We start from the raw sequence: 13692 nt of genomic DNA on the forward strand, positions 1-13692 counted from the left end.
AATGTGGCATCCACCTATTTCTGCCTCCTGAGTGCTGGATCTAAGGGTGTGCATCCCCATTGCCTGACACGGCATCTGGTATTTTTAAAATTACTTATCAGGAAGGTATATTTGGCAGTTTATTTGACACATGATGAAATGGGTAATTTACTAAAAGTAAATACCCCTGTGATACAGGATAACCTTGTCTATGGAAGAAAGTGGATTTCTAGCTTAAAGATAAACACCGGCTCCAAAATATATTTAAAATTTTCTTTATAGAACTCTTAAAATTCAGTAATTGAATATACATAACAAAAGTGTTCATACAAAACACATAAACTTCAAATAAATACATACACTTATTAGTAGTAGTATGAAAATTCAAATAAAAACCACAGATTTTGGGAATAAAAAGCCCAATGGCATGGTGGCATGTGCCTGCAGGGCAGCTGAGGTAGGAAGAGTAGCCCAGGCCCAACCTGGGCACCATGATGGAACACTAGTGCAAAAAAGGGAGTGGGTGGCGTGGTGGAGCACCCTGTAATCCCAGCACTGGGGAGGCAGAGGCAGGCGGCCAGCCTGGTCTACAAACTGAGTCTTGAAACAAATCAAAACCAAAACCAAAAATTTAAAAAGCGAGGAGAAGGGTGGGTGGGAAAGAAGTTCTTTTGAATGCAACTTGGCAGGGTTTTTTTTGGAAGTTACATAATATAGCTATCTGACCTAACTACCTCACTATGTCACACCAAATCCAGTGCATCCATGTTCATAGTTATTTTATTTGTTGGACCCCAGCTTGGGAACCTTGTGTCAAGAGGTTCGTGTGAGCAGCTTGATGGTCTCTGGTGCGCCATCCTGGCCCCTTGGAGCTGGAGTTACAGGCGTGGTGAGACACCAGGAGCCAACTGCCTGCCCTCTCCAAGAGCAGCAAGGGCTCCTCAATGCCGTCTCACAGTCCATTTCATCATTCACTTCCTAAAATACCTTTACTAGACTTTCTTAAAGAGCGGGGCCTTCAGCACGCCCTCTGCCTTTGTTCTCCCCTTTGAACCTCTTTCTACCCAATTGGATGGGGAATGTAGGTGCTCAGGCGTGGAAGGATGGGATTTCTTGGATTTGCTCCCTTCTCTTCAGTGGGGCTGGACGGCCCACAAAATGCTGAGCCCTCTAAATGCTTCCTTCACACCTTGCATCTGCAGCCCCCGGCCTGCTCACTCCAAAACCTCACTGGTTTTTGCCAAGTTGGAGAGCTGATGGCCACACCTCAACCATGCAAAGCTCATAACTACTGTATTAGAGATGCTCTAAGATACTACCAGAAACTGGTGACTTAAGGACATCATTCTGTCACGGTTCTGGGGGCCAAAAGTCCAAAACCAAGGTGTGAACAGGGCTGGTCACTGGGTGAGACTCAATCCTGTTTCTCTGGTTTCCTGGTTTCCTGCTTACATAACTCCAGTTTCTACCTTCATCTTTACCTGGTCTTTCTCTGCCTAGCTGTTTCTTGGATCTAGGGGGAGGGTGCCCTGAATCCAGCATATAGTATGGTCTTCTCTCTGAATCCTTAATTAGATCTGCAAAGACCCTTTTTCCAAATAGTCTCACATTCACAGGCTCTTGGTGTTAGGATGTGGACAAACTGGGAAAGGGCACAATCCAGTTCACTATAACCAGGCACATCAGGAGGGTACTGCATGAGCTAGCATTAGGACCTGGGAAGACTCCTCAGGATTTAGGGTGTTTCTGCTTCTGAGGATCTTCTACTTAGACCTCTCTGACATCCCAGTGAGATCTGAAAGAATCGATCTGACGTCTTTACCGTTGGGCTCCAGTGGTGGCTCATAGCCTCAGGGCCACCCACAGCCCACTTACCATGGCAGATGGCTAGTGAACACAAGGATCAAGAAGGAAGGAGCATTTACGGAACACCCAATAAGTTAACTGTAAAACTTCAAACTTGCCTGTCGCACAGCTGGTAACTGGCAAGGCTTCAAAGCCTAATTGCACTGTGCCTTTGTAGGACTGGTGGCAAGCCCAGGGAATGTGTGCATAGACCCACTGTCATTTCTCTTCCCCTTAGCACCAGCCACTTTGTGATAACTCGTTGGTGGCACAATAGTGGCACCTAGTGGCTTCCGATACAACCACATAATCAAGGCAATACGTCAAATTTTGGTTTTAATTTTTAATTTTTAATTTTTAAACTTTGTTTCTATGGTAACTAGCCAACTCACCAGATACAGATTTAGAACTAACCCATCTATAGTTTAAAGAGAAATGGGCAGTTCTCTAAGGAAAGGTTTGGTTTCCTGGGGTGCAGGCAAGAATTGAATGCTCCACAGTGTTAAACCCAAGGAGCTGTATCCTGAGTACTACGATGCCTCTCTAGGGCCCAGATCCTGACAGGTGTGCAAGGCTCCCGCAGTGCTGCCATCTCAGGTAGGTCATCCTCATTAAGACTAGTTTCTAAAAGGAGGAAGCCATGTCTCTTACACAGCACTTTCGAGATTAGAGAGAACTGAAGCTGCACTGTTTCTTGAGGGCCATCTTTGCCCATGTGGTCTGCAGAATGTAATTATTTAGAAGTCTCCAGAACTTGTGTTAGTAAGCAGTGTAGGCCAGGTATGGTGGTACACACCTTTAAGGATGTGAGCATCTGAAGATGTGGGTATCTTGGGAGATACTGTAGAACCCATCCCTCAGAAATGATAAGGAATGACTCTAACATAGAAACTTTAATGGGGATGTTCAGGCCTTTAATCCCAGTATTTGGGAGGCAGAGGCCAGCCTGGCCTATACAGTGAGTTCCAAGACAGCCAGAGATATATATAGTGAAACTGTCTTAAAGGAAAAAGGAGGAGGAAGAGGAAAGAAAAGCAGTGTATCATGGAGTGCATTGTACTGTGGTATAATTCTTTTTGTTTTTCAAGACAGGGTTTCTCTGTGTAGCCTTGGATGTCCTGGATTCACTTTGTAGACCAGGCTGGCCTCGAACTCACAGAGATCTGACTGCCTCTGTCTTCCAAGTGCTAGGATTACAGGTGTGTGCCACCACACCCAGTCCTATAGTTTCTTTTTAAAGGATGTCATAATGGAACCGGCTGTGGTGTAAGTCTTACTTAAGATTTACTATTCTTAGGTGTCAACCCAGTGCTCCTGTGCATTTCTCCCACCGACTCCAGTCTCATCACACTGAAAACAAGCCCTGTGCCTGCAGATAACCTGCTTCTCTCTCAAACTTTCCCTGTCGTGCTCTTTGACCTAGATGTTACACTGGGGTTTTGCTGCTCGAGACAGGGTCTCACTGGGGTCTGAGGGTGGCACTTATCCTCCTATGTGGTTGGAAATGACCTTGAACTCCTGCTCCTCTGCCTCCATCTCCTGAGTGCTAGGATTACGTGTGTGCTACTAAGTCGTTTTTCTTAATGCTGTGGGTTGCACCTGGAGCTTTCACACACTTTTTGAGCTATACAAGTACTTATTTTTTTCATCTTTTTAAACGATTTATTTGTAATTATGTGTTTAAGTATATAGAGACAGATGATCAGACATTCAAGGTCAGCACTGGGACAGGACAACCTGTCTCAAACATTTATTTACCTATTATTTATTTATTTATCTATAAATAAGACATGGCTAGGCAGTGTGGTGTATGCCTTTAACCCTAATACTCCAGAGGCAAGGGCAGGAAGGTCTCTGCAAGTTCAAACTGAACCTCATCTACATATTGAGTTCCAAATGGAGAAATGGCTGTGCTTAACAGGGATCAGCTGCCAGGCAGTGGTGGCAGAGGCAGGTGGATCTCAATGAGTTTGAGGCCAGCCTGGGCTGCAGAGCCAGTTCCAGGACAGCCAGAGCTGTTAGAGAAACCCTGTCTCGAAAAACAAAAAACAAACAAACAAAAAAAGGGCATCAACTGCCAGACCAAGTTTGGCTCCCAGCATTTGTATCAGGCAGCTCATAAAAGTATAACTCCAATTCCAGGGTCTTCCTACATGCATGCATATAGGCACTATATGTACACATATGTAATTCACATAGGTACTCACAAATACACATAAGTCTTGAGTAGAAAGATGGACACATACATATAAAAATGGATGAATAGCGCCATACTTCGGAGCCTGAGGTGAGGCAAACTGTAGTTACGTATCTCAAGCTCAGGAAAGAACAGATAGATACGCTGGGAATGGTCAGAGTGTAAGTTGCACACAGGCCCACAGGAGGAGGATGCTTTGAAACTTGGGGGCTATCTGATGAGGTAGGAGGAAGAGGGCATTTCAAGTAAAGAACCTTTATATCAAGCCTAAGGCTGAGTTGTGTAAAACTCACTTGGAATTTCTTTCTTTCTTTCTTTCTTTTTCGAGACAAGGTTTCTCTGTGTAGCCTTGGCTGTCCTGGACTCATTTTGTAGACCAGGCTGGCCTCGAACTCACAGTGATCCACCTGCCTCTGCCTCCTGAGTGCTGGGATTACAGGCATGTGCCACCATGCTCACTTGGGATTTCTAATTGTTAAAGCTCCCAACTTTAGAGAAAAATAATTCAGCACAGAGCACCGAAGACTGGCACAAGACTATCAGTCCGGAGTTCACTTCAGGTAAGGCTCTAGCTATTTGGGTAAGGCCTGGGCTGAAACCACAGAAGTAAAAATCATGGTTTGGACTGCTCCCACCGTCCCACTCCACTTTAGCCGTGCTGCCACCTGCTGGGATGTGGATGCGTTCACAGCAGCGGTGGGTCTTGAGCAGCAGCACCATGTGTTCCTGCTTTAAAGCTGCTTGATAGGACTAGACAAATGTGCGGTGTACTAACCAGTATGTGCACGTTAGATATCCCCAGAGACCTGCTCAGGAGGAACCTGCCAAAGTGAAGACTGTACATTTGCACCTGAGGGGCTGGGGATGTCGCTCAGGGACAGAGTGCTCGCCTGCTTGTCAATACCGAGTTTGATCCCCCACCCTTTAGTTCTTCCACAAGCGAATATGTTATCATAAGCTAACAGTGGTTTTCAACCGTCCTAATGCTGCCACCCTTTAAGACAGATCCTCACATAGTGGTGACCCCCGGCTGTAAGATTATTTTCGTTGCTACTTCACAACTATAACTTTGTCACTGTTTATGAATCATAATGTAAATATCTGATACGCAAACCCACAAGTTGAGAACCGCTGAGCTAAAGTGTGTTTACACGTCTGTAATTCCAGCACTTAGATGGTAGAGACAGGGTAATGAGTTTAAGGCCGCCTGAGTCACCTGACAGTCTGTCTAAACATCAACAACAAAAGGCTGCCTTTGTAGCAGCTGCCTAGTACCGCACTGGAGCGAGGCTGGATTGTTTTTTGGTGGAAGCAATCAAATCTTAGTTTCAGAGAGGACCTAGGAATGAATGCCACCCAGACAATCTGTGTGCAAAGTTACAGATGCCCCCTGTAAAGGTCCAGCTAAAGACGGGGAGATGCTACGGAAGGTCAGGCGCTTAAAGGTTTTCGTCTGGAAGGATGGCGAGGGGGTGTTAATTTATAACTATGCTCGTGCCCCCAAGAATCTCTAGCACTGGCACGAAGTTTCGGGAGCAAGATAAAACGGGCTTGTTTTCTCCTAGAAACCAGGCAAGCAGCAGAAAACAAGAGGCTCAAGAGGAGCAGCCCCAACCAGGGCAGGGAAGAATCCCGAGCTCTGCACCCCTCCGGGGACCTGAGCCCGCAAGAGTCCGCCACGCGCCCCCGCGAGCCCAGCGAGGCCTCCTTCACTGCCAGAAGACCGCAGACCCAAGCGACCCACGGCAGGGCCCAGGCACCAGACGCGGCGAGCCCTGCGGGCGGCCTGGAGGTACCGCGGGGAGCGCAGCGCGGGCAGCGGCCTGGGCTGCAGCCGCCCGGCCCTCACCACCGCCTTCTCTGCTCCCGCAGGACCTGTGGCTGCAGGAGGTTTCCAATCTGTCCGAGTGGCTAAGTCCAGAACACAGGTCCTGAGGTTCCCAGCGAGCCACGGAAGCTCGGGGCGCGTGTGTCACGCCTTCTACGGTTCAATAAAGCTGCTCCAAGCACAGCGTGTCGACCTCAGTACAAGGGGAGGGGCGCCCGGGGGAGCCGGCTGCTCGCGCGGCCGCCTGACGTCATCCGCGCAGTCGCGTCACTGCTGCGCGCCACGGGTCCGGGCGTGATGGCGGCGCTGGGCGGGGACGGGCTGCGTCTACTGTCGGTATCACGGCCGGAGCGGCAGCCGGAGTCAGCCGCACTGAGCGTCCCGGGCCCGGGACTGTGCTGCTGGGTGTCCGTGTTCTCCTGCTTCAGCCTCGCCTGCTCCTACGTGGGCAGCCTCTACGTGTGGAAGAGCGAGCTGCCCAGGTGCGGGGGCTGCGCGCGCGGCCGCAGTCCGCGCTGTCGTGGGGCGGGGCTGCAGGCGGAGCTTGGGCCGGATGGGGGTGGGGCCGCGTGGGCAAGTGCTTGCCACAGACCCCTGGGACTTACTGTCCCCCTTCCTAGGGACCACCCTGCTGTCATCAAGCGGCGCTTCACCAGTGTCCTGGTAGTCTCCAGCCTGTCCCCTCTTTGCGTGCTGCTCTGGAGGGAACTCACTGGTATCCAGGTGCGAAGGAGGCGGGGCACAGGGCAACCAGGGAAAGAGTCCAGATTTTTGTGGGAGGGAACGTCACTGATGCCTCCTTTCCTCTGGCTCAGCCAGGCACATCACTACTCACCTTGATGGGCTTCAGGCTGGAGGGCATTTTCCCAGCAGCTCTGCTGCCCCTGCTGCTAACTATGGTGAGTCCTGCTTTATGTTTCCTAATCTGTTGTCGCTAGTGTAATGGCATGCCCTTCTTGTGTCTGGCTTTTGGCGTGGGGCCGACAGGAATTATTACGAGGCCCTCGAGCCCTTGGTGTGCATAGCGGGGGAAATCCTAGAACTCAGGAAACCTGCGGTCTCGTGAGGCGGACCATGGGCACAGGTGTGAGCAAGGTCATTGGATTGTGGTGAAAGTCTTACATTTGATGTTTCTCTGCCCTCAGATCCTTTTCCTGGGTCCACTGATGCAGCTCTCTATGGATTGCCCGTGTGACCTGACAGATGGGCTGAAGGTTGTCCTGGGTGAGTCTTCAAGACTGAGGAAAAGGTAGGCACAGGCAGTCCAGGACGTTGGGAAGAGTCAGTGAGATGGTGTGATCTGGACTGAAGAGGTGAGATGTCACCTCTGGGTTTGTTTCCTCATCAATAAAATGAATTCTATTGCTGGGTACTGTGTAAGTTCATGATACTCAAGGACTTTCAGGACCCAAAATAGTACTTGATATGGGCCAGACAGCACCTTCCCCTGCTATTCCATCCTTTGGCTTCCTCAAAGATTGGTCTTGGTTAATTTTTGATGCCTCTGTAATTTACTATGACTCCCTCATCTGCTGTTGCCTTCCTTACTGTTGTCAGTTATCTCAAGACACTGTAATTCAGTCTGATAAGGTTTATTCCCTTCCCTATTCCGATTCTCAGGATTTCATGGCCTGAATTTGGTCACACTAAGTCTGTGGCAGAGGACCTCGGGGGTCTCAGTTTTTAGTAACTGGTCACTCATTGCTTATCCTGAATATTTACCCTAGCCCCTCGTTCTTGGGCCCGCTGCCTCACAGACATGCGCTGGCTACGGAACCAAGTTATTGCACCCTTGACAGAGGAGCTGGTGTTCCGGGCTTGTATGCTGCCCATGCTGGCGCCGTGCACAGGTCTGGGCCCTGCTGTGTTCACCTGCCCACTCTTTTTCGGAGTTGGTGAGTCTGTCTAACTGGCCCAGAGAAGATGTTCCCAGCATGAGAGCTAAAAATGGGACTCAGGGGGAAGGAGGGAGGCTAGATAGAAAGATGGGGGAATATGATGTGGTTTTCACCTTCCTCCCAGCCCATTTTCACCACATTATTGAGCAGCTGCGCTTCCGCCAAAGCAGTGTGGGGAGTATCTTCTTGTCCGCAGGTGAGGCCTGGAGAGATGCCCAGGGACATCGCGGGTTGGGGTGTTAAGACATTCTACAGAAAGGGCTATATGTATTGGATGGGGATCACTGATTACAGGAAGCGGGGTACAGAGAACAGCCATAGATAGTGGGCAGGCAGCCTCTGCTAAGGGGGAAGGTGGTCCCTGGCTGTGGGGTGTGCAATACTGGGGTAGAGTGGGCATGCAGATGTGGTCACTTGACACTTTTATCTCCAGCCTTCCAGTTCTCCTACACAGCTGTCTTCGGTGCTTACACAGCGTTCCTCTTCATACGCACAGGTTGGTCCTTGGCCTTCCTTGGGTCTCCAGGGGCTCACAGGTGTGGGTGGGATTAGGGGAATACTGTGGATACGACTGACAGGCTAGGCTAGGGCCCTCAGCTTTTTAAAGTCTGAGAGGTCATGACATGGGGGCAGATGACTGTGTGGGATAGGGGGTCACGGAGTTCCTAGTAAGGAGACAAGGGTCACTAACTCTGGAAGGGTCCATGGTGGTGATGCTGCTTCATAAGTTGCACCATTTCCCTTCTCCAGGACATCTGATAGGGCCGGTTCTCTGCCACTCCTTCTGCAACTACATGGGCTTCCCCGCAGTGTGTGCAGCCCTGGAGCATCCACAGAAGTGGCCACTGCTGGCAGGCTATGCCCTTGGTGTGGGACTCTTCTTGCTTCTGCTTCAACCCCTGACAGACCCCAAGCTCTATGGCAGCCTTCCCCTTTGTGTGCTTTTGGAACGAACGGGGGCCTCAGAGACCCTGCTGTGCTCCTGACCATCACTCCTGTGTGCACTGCGGTGAACTCTGATGGGCTCTCCAGCTCCTCCTTATCAAGAAGTACTGCAAGGGAGGGGCTGGCTGGGGTCCCCGAGATCTCAGGAATTTTTGTAGGGGATTGAAGCCAGAGCTATTTGAATCCCAGGGACCAAGAGAAAGGAGCAGATATCCAAAGGGTGCAGCCCCTCTCAAAGGGCGGGGGAGATGCGTCGAGGAGCAGCTGGAAGTGAGGGGACAAGGGCAAATCCTAGGAGCTGTGCACTCCGTGGACTGCTGCTTCTCTAGCTCCTTTGCTGCCCGCCCCCCCTTTGAAAAGCTGCTCGGGTGGGTTTATTTATAAAACCCCTCCTCCCAACTTCCCAGGGTTTTCTCATTGTCTTTTTGCATCAAGACTTTGTATTGGGATATTAAAGAGATTTAACTTGGGTAACATGGTCTTGGACCTCAGTAAGGACCCAAGGCAGCACTTGGTGTATGTACACCACCTTGGCTACCTTGAACAGTTCTAACCTGGGCAGGTAAGCCTGGCAAGCAGGTCCCAACAGTGGAGGGTCGGGTGGTCCCTTCAGCTGCCGAGGCTGTGGCTTACTCTTTGCAGAGTTAGCAGGTACTAGGTGGACACCCGTCTCATCATGGGACTGCTCCTCAGCTACCAAGGCCAAGGAGTGCCCACAGCTCCAACCCCAGCAATGGAGCTTCCAGCCTGTGGCCTGTGGGCTGGTGGAGGAGGGTCCCTGAGGCTCATTCTACATAAGATGTAGGTCCAGAACACAAGAGGAACCTTCTCCATCTCCCAGGAGTAGAGGCTTCTGGTTCTACGTGGACTGCTGCTCTTCTGCCTCCTCCAGTCCCTGGAGGAGCCCAGGACAAGGGTCACAGCCCTGAGAGAGGCAAGGACTCTATCAAGCAACACAGCAGCTCAAGGCTCTTTAGGACCTCACTACATTTATAGAATGGTTTTGTCTTCATCTGCTTTTTAAAAAAATTTGCAGATATCCTTTTAAGTCCCCTACATTCAAGGTTTGTTCTGAAACCCATTCCCTGAAACTGGTGACTGAGGAGAGAAAATGGACATGTGGTCATTCCCCAGTGACCCCCATGGGTGGCTGTGACATAGCCGCACCCATGCAGCTGTGAAGGTAAGCATTAGTCATGCACCTGCCTCCTTGGGGAGCTCTTCTCTCCCCCAGCTGTATAGAAGCTCGTGGTTGGCAAGTGAGGGGATAGGTAGAAAGTGACCTGTAAAATGTACATTTAGACCTTGGGCTGCCAGTACCCTAGAACACTGGGCAGACAGGCTGCAGGGGTCTAATTTGCTGAGGTCCAGGAAGTTTAAAAATAAAAGGGGGGTAAACAGCAGATCTGACCTAGATACCATGGGAGTTTGAGAGAAACTCCACCCACCCTGCCCCATGGCTGTGGACAGCATTAGAAGTGGGGTAGATTGTATATGACCTAGTGTGGAGGGCATGGGAAGGCCACTTTTATTGAGCAAATTTCCCAGGACCTTCAAAGAATTAGGTCTTCCCCCTACCCCCCAGAGGTAGAACCCCTAAACCACCTCCCCCAGATACAAGGCCACCTGCTGTACACCTGGACTCTCCCACGAGGAGCAGACCCTTATTTGGCAAGAGATGAATATGTGAGCAACTGCCTGCCAGTAAGGACAGGACAAATGGCTGAAGGGAATGGGCCACTGCAGGTAGTGTGTGTGCTGTCCCATGGGACAGGACCTCAAGGGCTTGGCCTTCCTGCTCTCAGGTACTGGCTGGCCTGGGCCTGCCCTGGTTGCACAGCTTCTGTTGGGAGGTTTGGGGTAGGGTTGGCCAGGCTGCCAGACTGGAGCAAGATCACTCAATCTCTAGGATGAGGTCATCGCCTTCCAGAGTCATGTCCTTGGTCACGTGAACCTTGCGGATAGTGCCCTCCATGGGCGAAGTCACCACAGTCTCCATCTTCATGGCACTGAGCACACAGAGGGGCTGGCCTTTAACCACCTTGGCTCCTGCTGCCACCTTGATATCTATGACCTTCCCAGGCATAGGGGCCCCAATTTGTCCCTTCACATCCTTCAGAGCCTTGGGATGGAAGTGCATCTCCTGCAGATAGGACAGATATGATATCAGACAACAGGTCAAGCCAACCCTACCACCTGGCTGGCCCTGACGGCACTGTACCTTCATGGCCTGGGTGTCCTTAACCAAAATGGACCGAAGTTGTCCATTGAGTTCAAAGAAAACCTGCCTCTGGCCAGCCCGGTTCAGGTCACTCACAGCCAGGGCTTTGATGTGTAGTGTTTTGCCCCGTTCCAGTTCCACCTGCAGAGAAGCAAGGAGGCCAGAGCTGGAGAGAAAGTCAGGGAAGCAGGCCCTGGGCCCCAGCTCTCGTGTAAAGTCCTAGTCTGCTCACACAGGACCATTTCTACTCTAAAGCTCACAAGGCTGTGAGAACCGAGTTTGGAGGCTATACGGCAGACAAATGGAAGAACCACTGACCTCAAACTCCTCTGCAATTTTGGGTCCTTGAAGAAAGAGGCGGGTATTGAGGCTATCTAGGGGGCCAAAGGTGGCCGTGAAGTCTTTGAACTGGGCGAAGACATCAGGGTACATGGCTGCAGAGAGAACATCCTCTGGCGTCACCTCTTCCCCATGCTTCTCAATCAGGTCCTTCTCCAGCTGCTGCAGGTTCAGAGGAGGGAGAGAGGCTCCAGGCCGCCCCTCTACCCTTGGCAGGTCCTTTAGCACCTGAGGAGCAAAGTAAAGGGTCCGGCCAGGCTCGTGTCATCAGTCCCCATCTCATACAGACCGTGAGGTACCTTCCCTACCTTAGAACGAAAGGGCTCAGGGAAACCCCCATGTGGAATGCCAATGTAGCCCTGCAGGAACTCCACCACAGAGCGGGGGAAGGACAGCTCTTCTGCCTGAGCTTCTGCCTCTGCCCGGCTCAACCCGTTTTGCACCATGAACTGGGCCAGGTCTCCTACAATCTTGGAGGATGGTGTCACCTGAAAAGAACTCTGGTAATAAGTATGCTAGGCCCAGAGGCAGGACTGCAGTGTGCAGGGCCGTTAGATGAGGGCCTTGCTCACCTTGATGAGGTCCCCCAGCATCTGGTTAGCCTCCACATAGGCTTTCTTGACCTCCTTGAACTTGGAGCCAAGCCCCATGCTGTGGGCCTGGAAGTGTAGGTTGGTGTACTGGCCCCCTGGGATCTCATTTTCATACACGTCTGAGTTGCCAGACTTCATGGTAGCCGTGCAATCAAAGGCTGCGTACAGTCCCCGAGCCCCTTCCCAGTACTCACTGTAGTCAAACACACGCTCCAGGGGTACCTCTGCAGGGAAGCTAGAGTCAGGAGAGCTTTGCAATGTGCTGGAACTCCCAGGGGTACCTTCCAGAACTCAAGGATAGCCCAGATCCCATCTCAAACTTGAGTGGGAGGAGGAGGCCAGGCCAGCATGAGGAATCTCAATTCTGTGGGCCCCAGACTCTGCTGGGATTGTTCATGACTACAGCCTTGCAAGGGGCGTGGCCATGGGCTACTCAATCCTACCTGTGTCCAGTGGAGTCCCTTTGGTACAGGCCACCAGGGCCCCCATGCTGGGCTGTGAGGTCATCCCAGACATGGAGTCTGCCGCTACATCCACAACATCAGCCCCAGCTTGTGCGCAGGCCAGCATGGCTGCCACACCTGCCCCTGATGTGTCATGGGTGTGGATGTGCAGCGGGAGGTCAGGGAATCGGTCACGGAGGGAGCTGACCAGCAAGGTACAGGCTGCAGGCTTCAGCAGGCCTGCCATGTCCTGAAAAAGTGAAGGAGACGAAAATATGGTAAGGAGGGACCAGATGTGTTCCTGTGTTGCAGGTCATGGTGGGTGTGGTGGGAGGGAAAGGAAGAGATGGGTAAGAGGCCCTGGCACCTTAATGCACAGGATGTGGGTGCCAGCTCGCACCAGCTCTTCAGCTAAGCCCAAGTAGTACTCCAGGGAGTATTTGGTGCGACTGGGGTCAGCCACATCGCCCGTGTATGAGATGGCGGCCTCCACCACGCCCCCAGCACTGCCTGCTGCTTCCATGCCCAGCAGCATGTTTGGCAAGTAGTTGAGGGAGTCGAAGATTCGGAAGACGTCCATGCCATTCTCTTTGGCCACCTCACAGAACCTGGCAGATGAAAAAATAGATGAATCTTACCTGACTCCCTGCACTTCCTTCCCTAGCTCCTGGCCCCTAGAGAATGAAGACTGGCCTGGCAGGGGTGTGGGGGCTTCGGAGTGTGTGAACAGGGCCTTTTCCAGGGCAGCCTGGGCCAGGAGGTGTGACTGGCACTGGTGAGCCACCCAGCCTGACTGAGCTGGGGAACAGAGCAGAGCCCTAAGGCCCAGGTTCCTGCCCCAGTTCCATGCCGCGATTCCTGTGACACGTCATTCCCCCTTAGTGTTTGCTGTCATGGAGATCCAGGTCTGTCCACTCTGCTTCTGCAATTCTGTTTAGTCCCATAAGGTGAAGTCAAACACACGATAAAGCCCACTGCTGTGGTCCCAGCCAACCCAAGCTCACTTGAAGACCACGTTGTCAGGGTAGTTGGTGTAGCCCACAGCATTGGCCCCTCGCAGCAGCATCTGGAACGGGATGTTGGGGATGAGCTCCCGGAGCTCCTGAAGCCGCCGCCAGGGGCACTCATATAAGAAGCGCATGGCAACATCAAATGTGGCTCCTGGGCAGAACAGAGAGGCTGGTCACTTGGTGTCATGAGGACCCCACAATGCCCTCCAGCTGTGTAGCCTGCTCACTTCCAGGATTCCTCATGTGCCAAACATCAGTGCCTGCCAGCCTCTCCCCGACTGGTGGCCCTGCATCCCAGCTCTGCAGCCTCAAGCCTGATGCTTTTCCAGAAGGAGGTGCAGGTGGTGGTTGTGGGACAAACTCCTTGTTGTCTCACTGTCCGCATCTCTGTCCC

General features: G+C 51.7%; 3 protein-coding genes across 15 annotated transcripts in view; 2 read left to right on the forward strand and 1 right to left on the reverse strand.

Annotated features, from left to right (window-relative positions):
• The window catches only part of TOP6BL (TOP6B like initiator of meiotic double strand breaks), a 74605-nt gene extending 68520 nt beyond the window's left edge, over positions 1-6085 (forward strand). For 5 of the 6 annotated variants that reach the window (XM_084773099.1, XM_084773098.1, XM_084773103.1 and 2 more), the window contains 2 exons: positions 4503-4581; positions 5587-6053. In XM_084773099.1, the coding sequence (XP_084629225.1) occupies positions 4503-4581; positions 5587-5936 (429 nt within the window). In that variant the 3' untranslated portion in view covers positions 5937-6053. Of the gene's footprint in view, positions 1-4502; positions 4582-5586 lie in introns of all 6 variants that reach the window. The other variant, XM_084773101.1, reaches the window with a different exon arrangement.
• A 10-nt stretch (positions 6086-6095) lies between these two features.
• On the forward strand, positions 6096-9166 carry RCE1 (Ras converting CAAX endopeptidase 1). Of its 5 annotated transcripts, none has more exons than XM_084773115.1 (8): positions 6100-6331; positions 6470-6572; positions 6665-6748; positions 6995-7073; positions 7607-7744; positions 7872-7943; positions 8181-8243; positions 8498-9166. In XM_084773115.1, exons 1-8 carry the CDS (start codon positions 6147-6149, stop codon positions 8731-8733), a joined length of 960 nt encoding a protein of 319 aa, XP_084629241.1. In that variant the 5' UTR covers positions 6100-6146; the 3' UTR covers positions 8734-9166. The 5 variants fall into 5 exon arrangements, with proteins under 5 accessions (XP_084629239.1, XP_084629238.1, XP_084629242.1 ...); XM_084773114.1 differs by having other exon boundaries at positions 6101-6331; positions 7577-7744; XM_084773113.1 differs by lacking the exon at positions 7872-7943 and having other exon boundaries at positions 6096-6331; positions 6995-7098.
• A 1031-nt stretch (positions 9167-10197) lies between these two features.
• PC (pyruvate carboxylase) overlaps positions 10198-13692 on the reverse strand; it is a 106653-nt gene continuing 103158 nt past the window's right edge. For all 4 annotated transcript variants that reach the window (XM_084773093.1, XM_084773095.1, XM_084773094.1 and 1 more), the window contains 8 exons: positions 13293-13449; positions 12656-12896; positions 12289-12538; positions 11825-12069; positions 11561-11740; positions 11232-11480; positions 10914-11054; positions 10198-10835 (listed from right to left, as the gene is read on the reverse strand). In XM_084773093.1, the coding sequence (XP_084629219.1) occupies positions 10587-10835; positions 10914-11054; positions 11232-11480; positions 11561-11740; positions 11825-12069; positions 12289-12538; positions 12656-12896; positions 13293-13449 (1712 nt within the window). In that variant the 3' untranslated portion in view covers positions 10198-10586. The remainder of the gene's footprint in view (positions 10836-10913; positions 11055-11231; positions 11481-11560; positions 11741-11824; positions 12070-12288; positions 12539-12655; positions 12897-13292; positions 13450-13692) is intronic.

Source organism: Acomys minous (genome assembly GCF_964271855.1).
Source record: "Acomys minous genome assembly, chromosome: 2".
Lineage (NCBI taxonomy): Eukaryota > Metazoa > Chordata > Mammalia > Rodentia > Muridae > Acomys > Acomys minous.

Bases quoted from the DNA above. Each gene is read 5' to 3' on its own strand.
- RCE1 (XM_084773112.1), top strand. From the start codon at position 6,147: ATGGCGGCGCTGGGCGGGGACGGGCTGCGTCTACTGTCGGTATCACGG. The intron at 6,749-6,994 runs GTGAGTCCTGCT...CTCTGCCCTCAG, and splicing joins TGCCCCTGCTGCTAACTATG to ATCCTTTTCCTGGGTCCACT. The intron at 8,244-8,497 runs GTTGGTCCTTGG...TCCCTTCTCCAG, and splicing joins GTTCCTCTTCATACGCACAG to GACATCTGATAGGGCCGGTT.